Genomic DNA, 16667 nt, shown 5'->3' with positions numbered 1-16667 from the left:
TTCACAGATTAATGATTCTCTGTATTTAAGATATACCAGCACTTTACGTAGTAACATCCAGTTAAATGGTACCAGGAAAGCTCACATCCTTATGGAATCACAGGCAGATCTACACCAAAAGTATTCATTGTGACAGGTTAGTTTCAGTTGGCTAACTAACTGATCCAGCAGGAATTTGAAATTAACATTTTTCCCCCCACATCTTAAGATTCTTGTGTATTAAAAAAAAAAAAAAAAATCCACAGATACCTAAGAAACCCACAAATGCCTAAGAAAAAAATACCTGTTCTGCAGGCATGATAATAAATAACTACCAGAAGTGGATTTAACATTAATTGATCAGTGGTAATTCAGCGAGTTTATCACTGACAGCTTCAAGTTATGAAAAGTTAGTCAATCGACAGCTTCAAACAAGGAAACACACTTCCATGGTTGATATCTCCCTGCTCCTGTCTTGGTAACCAACATAAATCATGCTTAAGACCAATTCATTCCTGTCTCTATAACTGACTCAATGTAAACCAACTTCTCCCTCTAAACCCTAGACAACAAATCACTTTATTCAATAATGTGCCAAACCAGTACACAAATCTTCCTTACTTAAACAGGAAATACAATTTGGTTTTAAAAAATATAAAAAGGTTTTTTTCCAGCTTTAGTGCAATACAATTGACACATGACACTGTATACTTTTGCTTTAGTCCAGATTTTGACTGGTAGTTATCAGGCTTTGACATTTACTAATATATTCTTTCCAATTCAATCCCACCTTTTCCTCCCTCAGCTTGCCTGTTTATTCTGATATTGCTAATTAAACTTTACTTTTTAGATACTCATTTACTCAAGACTGAACCTCTTTACCTTGTGTTATTCCTGACCTGGGTGTTTACTATTCCTGACCTAGGGGTAGCTGCAATAGACTCCTGTGAGTGTCCAGCTTATTTTCTGAGAAGTCACTTTATTTACATTGTCTCTGTGGGTAAATGGGATCAGTTACAAGAATAAAGATTTACTAATGTAAAATTTTTCAAACTATAAAACTAAAATGTAAACCAACTATGCACAGGAGGAAAAGAGTTACTAGACTTAGGTTTTCTCCTGCAGCTTTAGATGAAAAATAAACTAATTCTGCAAACTTCATTTCATTCTGGATATATGTTTCACTTTTCACTAGGAACTTCAAATTGCCCCAACAGACCAAAGTAAAGCTTACCCCAAAATTAAAACTAAATCCAGAACAAGAAACAAGTATGAACAGTAAGTTACCTGCTAATGTAGCTGCTGCAGCCAATCCTGCTGCAGTATACGGATCAGTCCCTGGAGGAGCAGCACTAATAATATATGGATTTGGCACAAATGCAGCTGGAGCAAGGCCTGCTGAAAATACACCAGCTGTATTTGAAAGAGAGAGAAATAATAAAAACATATGCATGATTTTCTTCATTGGGAAAAAAAATTCTATTCTGAAATTGGGGTTGGGGAGGAGAGAGTATATGATAATCCTAACTCTTACTACCTAAGTGACTTTGAGCATGTAACGCAACCTGGTTCTAAGGTTCTTCATGTATAAAACAGGTATATAATCAGTAATTTCTGTTCAAATTAAATATAAATGACTGTCTACTACTAGCACATAACAGGCACACAATAAATGTTCAGAGCAGTTAGAACTACTATCGTTCAATAGTGGTTTTTCATTCAATCTTTATTAAGTCAACTATGAGCTAGGGATTAAACACTGAGGAGGACAGATATGATCTGCCCTCACAAATCACAATCTAGTCAGAAAAACAAGTAGAATACAGTGTAAGTGCTGCAAGCACAGAGAGACAGGATATCAAAGAAGCTTTTGGTAGGATGGTATGGAGATGCGGTAAGATAAAACTGCAGCCATAATCAGAATGAAGACTCATGAAGAGCTTCCTGGGTCATGTTAAGCAGTTGGGACTTTACTCCGAAAGTAAAAGGAAAACAGAATAAACCCACTTCTGAGTCTAGTATATGCCAATATAGATATGGTGAATTTAACTCAGATGACCATTATATCTACATTGCGGGCAGGAATCCCTTAGAAGAAATGGAGTAGCCATCATGGTCAACAAAAGAGTCCGAAATGCAGTACTTGGATGCAATCTCAAAAACAACAGAATGATATCTGTTCGTCTCCAAGGCAAACCATTCAATATCACGGTTATCCAAGTCTATGCCCCAACCAGTAATGCTGAAGAAGCAGAAGTTGAATGGTTTTATGAAGACCTACAAGACCTTTAGAACTAACACCCAAAAAAGATGTCCTTTTCATTACAGGGGACTGGAATGCAAAAGTAGGAAGTCAAGAAACACCTGGAGTAACAGGCAAATTTGGCCTTGGAATATGGAATGAAGCAGGGCAAAGACTAATAGAGTTTTGCCAAGAAAATGCACTGGTCAAAGCAAACACCCTCTTCCACCAACACAAAAGACGACTCTATACATGGACATCACCAGATGGTCAACTCTGAAATCAGATTGATTATATTCGTTGCAGCCAAAGATGGAGAAGCTCTATACAGTCAACAAAAACAAGACTGGAAGCTGAAAGTGGCTCACATCATGAACTCCTTACTACCAAATTCAGACTTAAATTGAAGAAAGTATGGAAAACCGCTAGACCATTCAGGTATGACCTGAATCAAATCCCTTATGATTATACGGTGGAAGTGAGAAATAGATTTAAGGGACTAGATGTGATAGAGTGCTTGATGAACTATGGAATGAGGTTCGTGACATTGTACAGGAGACAGGGATCAAGATCATCCCAATGGAAAAGAAAGGCAAAAAAGCAAAATGACTGTCTGGGGAGGGCTTACAAATGGCTGTGAAAAGAAGAGAGGCGAAAAGCAAAGGAGAAAAGGAAAGATAGAAGCATCTGATTGCAGAGTTCCAAAGAATAGCAAGAAGAGTTAAGAAAGCCTTCTTCAGCGATCAGTGCAAAGAAATAGAGGAAAACAAGAGAATGGGAAAGACTACAAATCTCTTCAAGAAAATTAGAGATACCAAGGGAACATTCCATGCAAAGATGGGCTCGATAAAGGACAGAAATGGTATGGACCTAACAGAAGCAGAAGATATTAAGAAGAGGTGGCAAGAATACACTGAAGAACTGTACAAAAACGATCTTCACGACCCAGATACTCATGATGATGTGATCACTCACCTAGAGCCGGACATCTCAGAATGTGAAGTCAAGTGGGCCTTAGAAAGCATCACTACGAACAAAGCTAGTGGAGGTGATGGGATTCCAGTGGAGCTGTTTCAAAGCCTGAAAGATGATGCTGTGAAAGTGTTGCACTAATATGCCAACAAATTTGGAAAACTCAGCAGTGGCCACAGGACTGGAAAAGGTCAGTTTTCATTCCAATCTCAAAGAAAGGCAATGCCAAGGAATGCTCCTACCGCACAATTGGACTCATCTCACATGCTAGTAAAGTAATGCTCAAAATTCTCCAAGCCAGGCTTAAGCAATACGTAAACCGCGAACTCCCTGATGTTCAAGGTGGTTTTAGAAAAGGCAGAAGAACCAGAGATCAAATTGCCAACATCCGCTGGATCATGGAAAAAGCAAGAGAGTTCCAGAAAAACATCTACTTCTGCTTTATTGACTATTCCAAAGCCTTTGACTGTGTGGATCACAATAAAATGTGGAAAATTCTCAAAGAGATGGGAATACCAGACCACCTAACCTGCCTCTTGAGATATCTGTATGCAGGTCAGGAAGCAACAGTCAGAACTGGACATGGAACAACAGACTGGTTCCAAATAGGAAAAGGAGTACGTCAAGGCTGTATATTGTCACCCTGCTTATTTAACTTATATGCAGAGTACATCATGAGAAACGCTGGACTGGAAGAAACACAAGCTGGAATCAAGATTGCCGGGAGAAATATCAATAACCTCAGATATGCAGATGATACCACCCTTATGGCAGAAAGTGAAGAGGAGCTAAAAAGCCTCTTGATGAAAGTGAAAGAGGAGAGTGAAAAAGTCGGCTTAAAGCTCAACATTCAGAAAACGAAGATCATGGCATCTGGTCCCATCACTTCATGGGAAATAGATGGGGAAACAGTAGAAACAGTGTCAGACTTTATTTTTGGGGGCTCCAAAATCACTGCAGATGGTGACTGCAGCCATGAAATTAAAAGACGCTTACTCCTTGGAAGAAAAGTTATGACCAACCTAGATAGTATATTCAAAAGCAGAGACATTACTTTGCTGACTAAGGTCTGTCTAGTCAAGGCTATGGTTTTTCCTGCGGTCATGTATGGATGTGAGAGTTGGAGTGTGAAGAAGGCTGAGCGCCGAATAATTGATGCTTTTGAACTGTGGTGATGGAGAAGACTCTTGAGAGTCCCTTGGACTGCAAGGAGATCCAACCAGTCCATTCTGAAGGAGATCAGCCCTGGGATTTCTTTGGAAGGAATGATGCTAAAGCTGAAACTTCAGTACTTTGGCCACCTCATGCGAAGAGTTGACTCATTGGAAAAGACTCTTGATGCTGGGAGGGATTGGGGACAGGAGGAGAAGGGGACGACAGAGGATGAGATGGCTGGATGGCATCACCGACTCAATGGACTTGAGTCTGAGTGAACTCCGGGAGATGGTGATGGACAGGGAGGCCTGGCGTGCTGCAATTCATGGGGTCGCAAAGAGTCGGAAACGACTGAGTGACTGAACTGAACTGAAAGGAGGCTAAGGAAGATTTATGCTAGAATTTCCTCTTTTGGAAAGTAAATGTGAAAAGTACAAGGTAGGAAATAGCTAAAGAGAACATGTTTAAAGTTAAAGGAGCTCAAAGAGTTTCAAGTTGAAAAAGATGGTAGGGGGTGGATACAGACATAAAAAGCAAGTGGACATAAAATAACTTTAATGGTTACTATATTATAGTGATTTTCATGTTCTGGACTGTGACGCACAATGTGAATATTATTTCTCATGAACCTAACATCCACACACGCAAATGCCACAAATGAAAACCTCAAAAAAATGTTATGAAATTTCAATGTACTCTAAACTAAACTGCCAATTTTAAGAAATAATGGCGACAACCTACAATAGCGATTTCATGCCCAGGCAAAACATGGCCATTTGAATAAAACAGAGGGTTCACTTAAATCCTTGCACTATTTAAAAGATCATTTGTTCAAAGTTGCATTCTTAGTTATGCCCTATATCAAAGGCTTTCAAGATTTCCCTCTAGTGCCTCTACTGTGATTCAGCTCAGTTCAGTTTGGTCACTCAGTCATGTCCGACTCTTTGCAACCCTGTGAACCACAGCATGCCAGGCCTCCTTGTCCATCACCAACGCCCGGAGTCCACCCAAACCCATGTCCACTGAGTTGGTAATGCCATCCAGCCATCTCATCCTCTGTCGTCCCCTTCTGCCCTCAATCTTTCCCAGCATCAGGGTCTTTGCAAATGAGTCAGCTCTTCGCATCAGGTGGCCAAAGTATTGGAGTTTCACCTTCAGCATCAGTCCTTCCAATGAACACCCAGGACTGATCTCCTTTAGAATGGACTGGTTGGATCTCCTTGCAGTCCAAGGGACTCTCAAGAGTCTTCTCCAACACCACAGTTCAAAAGCATCAATTCTTCGGCGATCAGCTTTCTTCACAGTCCAACTCTCACATCCATAAATGACTACTGGAAAAACCATAGCCTTGACTAGATGGACCTTTGTTGACAAAGTGACGTCTCTGCTTTTTAATATGCTACCTAGGTTGGTCGTAACTTTCCTTCCAAGGAGGAAGTGTCTTTTAATTTCATGGCTGCAATCACCGTCTGCAGTGACTTTGGAGCCCGGAAAAATAAAGTCAGCCAGTTTCCACTGTTTCCCCATTTTTCCCCATGAAGTGATGGGACCGGATGCCATGATCTTCGTTTTCTGAATGTTGAGCTTTAAGCCAACTTTTTCACTCTCCTCTTTCACTTTAATCAAAAGGCCCTTTAGTTCTTCTTCATTTTCTGCAATAAGGGTGGTGTCATCTGCATATCTGAGGTGATTGATATTTCTCCCAACAATCTTGATTCCAGCTTGTGCTTCATCCAGTCCAGCGTTTCTCATGATGTACTCTGCATAGAAGTTAAATAAGAAGGGTGACAATATACAGCCTTGACGTACTCCTTTTCCTATTTGGAACCAGTCTATTGTTCCATGTCCAGTTCTAACTGTGGCTTCCTGACCTGCATATAGGTTTTTCAAGAGGCAGGTCAGGTGCTCTGGTATTCCCATCTCTTTCAGAATTTTCCAGTTTATTGTGATCCACATTTTCAAAGACTTCGGCATAGTCAGCAAAGGAGAAATAGATGTTTTCTGGAACTCTCTTGCCTTTTCGATGATCATGACAAGAATATAAAGATGTTTTGATATACATGTTCTACTCCTGTAACTACAAATTGAAAAGTTAGGACCTAACTTTATATTCTATATTTTTATGATTAAAAAACTGCTTTTAAAAACTCAAAATACTATTAATATTTAAGTATATAAAGTGGAATGCCAAAGTCTTCATGTAACCTTAATGACCATTAGTTTATAGCCTTCTCAAGTTTCTTTTTTGACTCCAGAAATGATTTTAATATAGCTCTCTCCATATTTATACTACAAAGCTGACAAAAAGCAGGAAGGTTTCAAATATTTGAAAAGGAAGGAATTAGTTTGACCTGTCGATTTATTAGGGCTTCCTAGGTGGTGCCAGTGGTATAGAACCCCCTGCCAATGCAGGAATAGTAGGAGATGTGGGTTTGATCCCTGGGTTGGGAAGATCCCCTGGAGGAAGGAATGGCGACCCACTCCAGCATTCTTGCCTGGAGAATCCCACGGACAAAGGAGCCTGGTGACCTATGGTCCATCAGGTTACAAAGAGTCAGACATGGCTGAAAGCAACTTAGCACAATGTATATATACTGAAACTTAGGCTAAAAAAGGGAAAACTGATTTTAAGCTCACATTATTCACTTAGAAATAGTTACAACATATGAGGTCTCAAGCCATATGTTTGTGTGTGTTCCTGTTGTTTAGTCACTAAGTCATGTTTGACTCTTCTGCGACCCCATGACTGTAATCCGCCAAGCTCCTCTGTCCGTGGATTTCCCAGGCAAGAATACTGCAGTGGGTTGCCATTTCATTCTCCAGAAGATCTTCACCCACCTAGGGATTGAACCTGCATCTCCTGCACTATAGGCAGATTCTTTACTGCTGAGCCACAGGGAAGCCTATTATGAGCGTGTACACATAAATGCCTATGTTTGCATGTATACACATACATGTGTTTGAGTCTGTTTATATATGCATATGTATAAATACATGCCCGTCTAAATTTTTAAATGAATATTGATATGTTTTATATTATAGGGTATAACGGTACATTAATATGCTTTTCTCACTTGCCAGTTAAACACAGATCCCTTTCCATGTCAAGGGATACCTATTTATTTTTGTGTGTGTGTGTATATGTGTGTGTGTGTGTAGGGGGCTGCTGCATGCCACCTGGCTTGCAGGATTGTTTCTCAGAACCAGGGATTGAACTCTGGCCCTTGGCAGTGAAAGCGAGCATCCTAACCACTAGACAGCTGGAGAATTTCCTAGTACTATTTATAGCTACAGAGTTCTGGATCCCACTACGTAAAAGGAACATGATTTAACTCATCTACTACAGATATACAGATGATTCACTTATTGCTATTAATAATGCTATTATTAAGTATACTACATTATCATCATATCCTTATGAAAATTCACTTAAATGGACAACCATATGTATTTAATCTCAATCCGCCTGTCCAAATTACCCTCCAGGAAAGTTTTACCAATTTACACTACTGCCATGAATATACAAGAATACCACCTACACTCAGATGAAATAAGGTATTATCGCATTTTTTAAAACTTGACAAAGTGAGAAGTAAAAGAAAGTATTGAAATTTGTTGGTTTTAATCCATGGTTCTTTGGCTATCAAAGAGAAACTATATCAAAACTTGTATACTTTTTTCATTAAAATTCTTATCCATCAGGATATGACCCAATTATCTCCAAGTCATTCTCCAAAAATACTCTTTTGTAAAATTAATTTGCAATGTTAAGTTTAAAAGTCACACTACCCCTACACCCCAAACACATACCTTCACTTCAGAGTGTTCTTGTTTACTGATCTGGTTATATATTTCTAAGCCAGTGCCACAATGTTTTAACCACTGAAGGTAATAATTACTTTGAAATATGGTTAAGTCCATCTCTCACTTAGGTGTTCTATTAAGTTTCTGGTTCCACTTTTTTGAGATAAACATCAAAAGCAAAGTTTTAAGTTTCAAAAAAGAAAAAAGGTCCTGTTGGGATTCCAATCAACATATTAAATTCACAATTTTAGGAGAATTGACATCTTTAAGGTATTGAGTTTCCCCCAAAGGGCATGCATCCCCATTTATTCAAGCCTTCAGAAAAAGCCCTGCACTAATTTAGTTACTCCTTACTCCATCCCACATCCTGATTACTATGTGTAACATTTCAGTGTTCTGAGAGATTTCCTAAGTTTTATCTTCTGGTCTATTTCCTCCTAGATGATAGCTAGTTAATTATGCAGTCCACCTCATGTGTTTTTTTAAATATAAATTTATTTAATTGGAGGCTAATTACTTTACCATATTGTATTGGTTTTGCCATACATCAACCAAGGGTGTACATGTGTTGAATCCACCATGGGTATACACATGTTCCTCATCCTGAACCGACCCCCTCACCTCCCTCCCCGAACCATCTGGGTCATCCCAATGCACCATCCCCGAGCATCCTGTATCACGCATCAAACCTGAACTGGCGATCCATTTCACATGATATTATACATGCTTCAATGCAATTCTCCCAAATCATCCCACCCTCTCCCTCTCCCTCTCCCACAGAGTCCAAAAGACCATTCTATACATCTGTGTCTTTTGCTGTCTCCCTAACAGGGTTATTGTTACCATCTTTCTAAATTCCATATATATGCGTTAGTATACTGTATTGACGAGTGTGACACGACTGAAGCAACTTAGCAGCAGCAGCAGAAGCATACCATATTGGTATTTTTCTTTCTGGCTTACTTCACTCTGTATAATAGGCTACAATTTTATCCACCTCATTAGAACTGATTCAAATGTATTCTTTTTAATGGCTGAGTAATACTCCATTGTATATATATACCACAGCTTTCTTATCCATTCCTCTGCTGATGGACATCTAGGTTGCTTTCATGTCCTGGCTATTATAAACAGTGCTGCGATGAACACTGGGGTACACGTGTCTCTTTCAATTCAGGATTCCTCAGTGTGTATGCCCAGCAGTGGGATTGCTGGGTCATAAGGCAATTCTATTTCCAGTTTTTTAGGGAATCTCTACAGTGTTCTCCATAGTGACTGTACTAGTTTGCATTCCCAACAGTGTAAGAGGGTTCCCTTTTCTCCACACCCTCTCCAGCATTTATTGCTTGTAGACTTTCAGATAGCAGCCATTCTGACTGGCATCAAATGGTACCTCATTGTGGTTTTGATTTGCATTTCTCTGATAATGAGTAATGTTGAGCATATTTTTATGTGATTGTTAGCCATTTGTATGTCTTCTTTGGAGAAATGTCTGTTTAGTTCTTTGGCCCATTTTTTTTATTGGGTTGTTCATTTTTCTGGAATTGAGCTGCAGGAGTTGCTTGTATACTTTTGAGGTTAATTCTTTGTCAGTTGCTTCACTTGCTATTTTTTTCTCCCATTCTGAAGGCTGTCTTTTCACCTTGCTTATAGCTTCCTTTGTTGTGCAGAAGCTTTTAATTAGGTCCTATTTGTTTATTTTTGCTTTTATTTCCAGTATTCTGAGAGGTGGGTCATAGAGGATCCAGCTGCGATTTATGTCGGAGAGTGTTTGCCTATGTTCTCCTCTAGGAGTTTTATAGTTTCTGGTCTTGTATTTAGATCTTTAACCCATTGGACTTTATTTTTGTGTGTGGTGTTAAAAAGTGTTCTAGTTTCATTCTTTTATAAGTGGTTGACCAGTTTTCCCAGCACCACTTGTTAAAGAGATTGTCTTTAATCCATTGTATATTCTTGCCTCCTTTGTCAAAGATAAGGTGTCCATAGGTGCATGTATTTATCTCTGGGCTTTCTATATTGTTCCATTGATCTATATTTCTGTCTTTGTGCCAGTACCATATTGTCTTGATGACTGTGGCTTTGTAGTAGAGCCTGTCAGGCAGGTTGATTCCTCCAGTTCCACTCTTCTTTCTCAAGATTGCTTTGGCTGTTCGAGGTTTTTTGTATTTCCATACAAATTGTGAAATTATTTGTTCTAGTTCTGTGAAAAATACCATTGGTAGTTTGATAGGGATTCCATTGAATCTATAGACTGCTTTGTGTAGTATACTCATTTTCACTATATTGAATCTTCCTATCCATGAACATGGTATATTTCTCCATCTATTAGTGTCCTCTTTCTTTCACCAGTGTTTTATAGTTTTCTATATATAGGTCTTTAGTTTCTTTAGGTAGATATATTCCTAAGTATTTTATTCTTTTCATTGCAATGGTGAATGGAATTGTTTCCTTAATTTCTCTATTTTCTCATTATTAGTGTATAGGAATGCAAGGGATTTCTGTGTGTTGGTTTTATATCCTGCAACTTTACTATACTATACTCATTGATTAGCTCTAGTAATTTTCTGGTGGAGTCTTCAGGGTTTTCTATGTAGAGGATCATGTCATCTGCAAAGAGTGAGGAGTTTTACTTCTTCTTTTCCAATTTGGATTCATTTCTTTTTCTGCTGATTGCTGTGGCCAAAACTTCCAAATTATGTTGAAAAGTAGTGGTGAGAGTGGGCACCCTTGTCTTGTTCCTGACTTTAGGGGAAATGCTTTCAATTTTTCAGCATTGAGGATAATGTTTGCTGTGGGTTTGTCATATATAGCTTTGATTATGTTGAGGTATGCTCCTTCTATTTCTGCCTTCTGGGTTTTTTTAAAATAATAAATGGATGTTGAATTTTGTCTAAGGCTTTCTCTGAATCTATTAAGATAATCATATGGCTTTTACTTTTCAATTTGTTAATGTGGTGTATTACACTGATTGATTTGTGGATACTGAAGAATCCTTGCATCCCTGGGATAAAGCCCACTTGGTCATGATGTATCTTTTTAATGTGTTGTTGGATTCTGACTGCTAGAATTTTGTTAAGGATTTCTGCATCTATGTTCATCAGTGATACTGGCCTGTAGTTTTCTTTTTTTGTGGAATCTTTGTCAGGTTTTGGTATTAGGGTGACAGTGGCCTCATAGAATGAGTTTGGAAGTTTACCTTCCTCTGCAATTTTCTGGAAGAGTTTGAGTAGGATAGTTGTTAGCTCTTCTCTAAATTTTTGGTAGAATTCAGCTGTGAAACTGTCTGGACCTGGACTTTGGTTTGCTAGAAGATTTCTGATTACAGTTTCAATTTCCATGCTTGTGATGGGTCTGTTAAGATTTTCTATTCCTTCCTGGTTCAGTTTTGGAAAGTTGTACTTTTCTAAGAATTTGTGCATTTCTTCCAAGTTGTCCATTTTATTGGCATATAATTGCTGATAGTCTCATGATCCTTTGTACTTTTGTGTTGTCTGTTGTGATCTCTCCATTGATTTGATTTTTCTCCCTTTGTTTCTTGATGAGTCTGGCTAATGATCTGTCAATTTTATTTATCCTCTCAAAGAACCAGCTTTTGGCTTTGGTGATTTTTGCTGTGGTCTCTTTTGTTTCTTTTGCATTTATTTCTGCCCTAATTTTTAAGATTCTTTCCTTCTAACCCTGGGGTTCTTCATTTCTTCCTTTTCTAGTTGCTTTAGGTATAGAGTTAGGTTGTTTATTTGACTTTTTTTCTTGTTTCTTGAGGTATGCCTGTATTGCTATGTACCTTCCCCTTACAACCACTTTTACAGTGTCCCACAGGTTTTGGGTTGTTGTGTTTTCATTTGTTTCTATGCATATTTTACTTTTTTCTGTGATTTGTTGGTTATTGAGCAGCATGTTTTTCAGCCTCCATATGTTGGAATTTTTAATAGTTTTTCTCCTATAATTGAATCTTACTACATTGTGGTCAGAAAAGATGCTTGGAATGATTTCAATTTTTTTCTAATTTACCAAGGCTAGATTTATGGCCCAGGATGTGATCTATCCTGGAGAAGGTTCTGTGTGTGCTTGAGAAAAAGGTGAAATTCACTGTTTTGGGGTGAAATGTCCTATAGATATCAATAAGGTCTAACTGGTCTATTGTATAAGTTTGTGTTTCCTTGTTAATTTTCTGTTTAGTTGATCTATCCATAGGTGTGAGTGGGGTAATAAAGTCTCCCACTATTATTGTGTTATTGTTAATTTCCTTTTTCATACTTGTTAGCATTTGTCTTACATACTGCGGTGCTCCTATGTTGGGTGGATATATATTTATAATTGCTCTATCTTCTTCTTGGATTGATCCTTTGATCATTATGTTGTGTCCTTCTGTATCTCTTTTCACAGCCTTTGTTTTAAAGTTTATTTTATCTGATATGAGTACTGCTAATCCTGCTTTTGGTCTCTATTTGTGTGGAATATCTTTTTCCAGCCCTTCACTTTCAGTCTGTGTGTGTCCCTTGTTTTGAGGTGGGTATGGCATCACGGACTCGATGGACGTTGAGTCTGAGTGAACTCCGTGAGATGGTGATGGACAGGGAGGCCTGGCGTGCTTCGATTCATGGGGTCGCAAAGAGTCAGACGTGACTGAACTGAACTGAACTGATCTTCTATAGAACATATATAGGGGTCTTGTTTTTGTATCCATTCAGCCAGTCTTTGTCTTTTGGTTGGGGCATTCAACTCATTTACACTTAAGGTAATTATTGATAAGTATGATCCCGTTGCCATTTATGTTATTGTTTTGGGATTGAGTTCATACACCCTTTTTGTGTTTCCTGTCTAGAGAAGATCCTTTAGCATTTGTTGGAGAGCTGGTTTGGTGGTGCTGAATTCTCTCAGCTTTTGTTTGTATGTAAAGCTTTTGATTTCTCCTTCATATTTGAATGTTCTGGGCTGTAGGTTATTTTCTTTCATCACTTTAAGTATGTCCTGCCATTCCCTCCTGGCTCGAAGAGTTCCTATTGAAAGATCAGCTGTTATCCTTATGAGAAGCCCCTTGTGTTGTTATTTTTCCCTTGCTGCTTTTAATATCTGTTCTTTGTGTTTGATCTTTTGTTAATTTGATTAATTAACAAAGTAGGAATATTTACTAGGGGCTGAGGAGGTAGGCAAGGGCAGCTACAACCAGCGCATGCAGCGGCCTAAAGGAGCTACCCCACGTCTGAGATCAGGTGCAGAAGCCAAGAGTACCAGGCTGCGATGGCGCAGGAACGGCCGAGAAGAGCTACCCCATATCCGAAGTCAGGGGCAGCGGCCGGGAGGAGCTATCCTGCATCCGAGATCAGGGGCAGCGGCCAAGAGTGCCAGACTGCAACAGCACAGGAGCAGCTGAGAGGAGCTACCCTACATCCGAAGCCTGGGGCAGTGGCTGGGAGGAGCTACCCCACACCCGAGGCCTGAAGCGGCAGCTGGGAAGAACAACCCCACATCCGAGGAGCACCCCACATCCAAGGAGCGGTGGCTGCGCAGGCGCAGGAGTGCCTAGAGAAACTATTCCATGTTCAAGGTCAGGAGGGGTGGTGGTGAGGAGATATCCCTCATCCAAGGTGAGCAGCAGCGGTTGTGCTTTGCTCGAACAGCCATGAACAGATACCTCACATCCAAGGTAAGAGAAACACAAGTAAGATGGTAGGTCTTGCAAGAGGGCATCAGAGGGCAGACAAACTGAAACTATAATCACAGAAAACTAGTCAATCTAATCACATTAGGACCACAGCCTTGTCTAACTCAATGAAACTAAGCCATGCTTGTGGGACCACCCAAGACGAACAGGTCATGGTGGAGAGGTCTGACAGAATGCGGTCCACTGGAGAAGGGAATGGCAAACCACTTCAGTATGCTTCCCTTGAGAACCCCATGAACAGTATGAAAAGGAAAATTATAGGATACCGAAAGAGGAACTCCCCAGGTCAGTAGCTGCGCAATATGCTACTGGAGATCAGTGGAGAAATAACTCCAGAAAGAATGAAGGGATGGAGCAAAAGCGAAAACAATACCCAGTTGTGGATATGACTGGTGATAGAAGCAAGGTCCGATGCTGTAAAGAGCAATATTGCATGGGAACCTGGCATGTCAGGTCCATGAATCAAGGCAAATTGGAAGTGGTCAAACAGGAGATGGCAAGAGTGAACGTCGACATTCTAGGAATCAGCGAACTAAAATGGACTGGAATGGGTGAATTTAACTCCGATGACCATTGTATCTGTTACTGCGGGCAGGAATCCCTCAGAAGAAATGGAGTAGCCATCATGTTCAATGAAAGAGTCCAAAATGCAGTACTTGGATGCAATCTCAAAAACAACAGAATGATCTATGTTCATTGCCAAGGCAAACCATTCAATATCACAGTAATCCAAGTCTATGTCCCTACCAGTAACGCTGAAGAAGCTGAAGTTGAACAGTTTTATGAAGATCTACAAGACCTTTAGAACTAACACCCCAAAAGGATGTCCTTTTCATTATAGGGGACTGGAATGCAAAATTAGGAAGAAACACAAGGATTACTGTGCGAATTTGGTCTTAATAATATGGACTGAAGCAGGGCAAAGACTAATAGAGTTTTGCCAAGAAAATGCACTGGTCAAAGCAAACACCCTCTTCCAACAACACAAGAGAAGACTCTACACATGGACATCACCAGATGGTCAACACCAAAATCAGATTGATAATATTCTTTGCAGCCAAAGATGGAGAAGCTCTATACAGTCAACAAAAACTAGACGGGGAGCTGACTGTGGCTCAGATCATGAACTCATTACCAAATTCAGACTTAAATTGAAGAAAGCAGAGAAAACCACTAGACCATTCAAGTATGACCTAAATCAAATTCCTAATGATTATACAGTGGGAATGAGAAATAGATTTAAGGGACTAGATGTGATAGATAGTGTGCCTGATGAACTATGGACAGAGGTTCATGACACTGTAGAGGAGACAGGGATCAAGACCATCTCCATGGAAAATAAATGCAAAAAAGCAAAATGGCTGTCTGGGGAGGCCTTACAAATAGCTGTGAAAAAAAGAGAAATGAAAAGCAAAGGAGAAAAGGAAAGATATAAGCATCTGGATGTAGAATTACAAAGAATAGCAAGAAGAGATAAGAAAGCCTTCTTCAGCGATCAATGCAAAGAAACAGAGGAAAACAATAGAATGGGAAAGACTAGAGATCTCTTCAAGAAAATTAGAGATACCAAGGGAACATTCCATGCAAAGATGGGCTCGATAAAGGACAGAAATGGTATGGACCTAACAGAAGCAGAAGATATTAAGAAGAGGTGGCAAGAATACACAGAAGAATTGTACAAAAAAGATCTTCACGACAAAGATAATCATGATGGTGTGATCACTCACCTAGAGCCAGACATCCTGGAATGTGAAGTCAAGTGGGCCTTAGAAAGCATCACTACGAACAAAGCTAGTGGAGGTGATGGGATTCCAGTGGAGCTGTTTTAAAGCCTGGAAGATGATGCTGTGCAAGTGCTGCACTCAATACGCCAGCAAATTTGGAAAACTCAGCAGTGGCCACAGGACTGGAAAAGGTCAGTTTTCATTCCAATCCCAAAGAAGGCAATGCCAAAGAATGCTCAAACTACTGCACAATTGCACTCATCTCACATGCTAGTAAAGTAATGCTCAAAATTCTCCAAGCCAGGCTTCAGCAATACGTGAACGGTGAACTTCCAGATGTCCAAGCTGGTTTTAGAAAAGGCAGAAGAACCAGAGATCAAATTGCCAACATCTGCTGGATCATTGAAAAAGCAAGAAGAGTTCCAGAAAAACATCTACTTCTGCTTTATTGACTATGCCAAAGCCTTTGACTGTGTGGATCACAATAAACTGTGGAAAATTCTGAAAGAGATGGGAATACCAGACCACCTGACCTGCCTCTTGAGAAACCTATATGCATATCAGGAAGCAACAGTTAGAACTGGACGTGGAACAACAGACTGGTTCCAAATAGGAAAAGGAGTACGTCAAGGCTATATATTGTCACCTTGCTTATTTAACTTATATGCAGAGTACATCATGAGAAACACTGGGCTGGAAGAAGCACAAGCTGGAATTAAGATTGCCGGGAGAAATATCAATCGCCTCAGATATGCAGATGATACCACCCTTATGGCAGAAAGTGAAGAGGAACTAAAAAGCCTCTTGAGGAAAGTGAAAGAGGAGAGTGAAAAAGTTGGCGTAAAGCTCAACATTCAGAAAACGAAGATCATGGCATCTGGTCCCATCACTTCATGGGAAATAGATTGGTAAACAGTGGAAACAATGTCAGACTTTATTTTGGGGGGCTCCAAAATCACTGCAGATGGTGACTGCAGCCAAGAAATCAAAAGACGCTTACTCCTTGGAAGAAAAGTTATGACCAACCTAGATAGCATATTTAAAAGCAGAGACATTACTTTGCCGACTAAGGTCCGTCTAGTCAAGGCTATGGTTTTTCCTGTGGTCATGTATGGATGTGAGTTGG

At 39.7% G+C, this 16667-nt stretch overlaps 1 protein-coding gene across 7 annotated transcripts in view; it reads right to left on the bottom strand.

Moving 5' to 3' along the window:
* PUM2 (pumilio RNA binding family member 2) overlaps nt 1-16667 on the bottom strand; it is a 121953-nt gene that overhangs the window by 53230 nt on the left and 52056 nt on the right. For all 7 annotated transcript variants that reach the window (XM_018055595.1, XM_018055596.1, XM_018055594.1 and 4 more), the window contains one exon: nt 1267-1392. In XM_018055595.1, the coding sequence (XP_017911084.1) occupies nt 1267-1392 (126 nt within the window). The remainder of the gene's footprint in view (nt 1-1266; nt 1393-16667) is intronic.

Source organism: Capra hircus, chromosome 11 (assembly GCF_001704415.2).
Source record: "Capra hircus breed San Clemente chromosome 11, ASM170441v1, whole genome shotgun sequence".
NCBI lineage: Eukaryota > Metazoa > Chordata > Mammalia > Artiodactyla > Bovidae > Capra > Capra hircus.
This window is presented reverse-complemented; position numbering and strand designations above follow the sequence as displayed.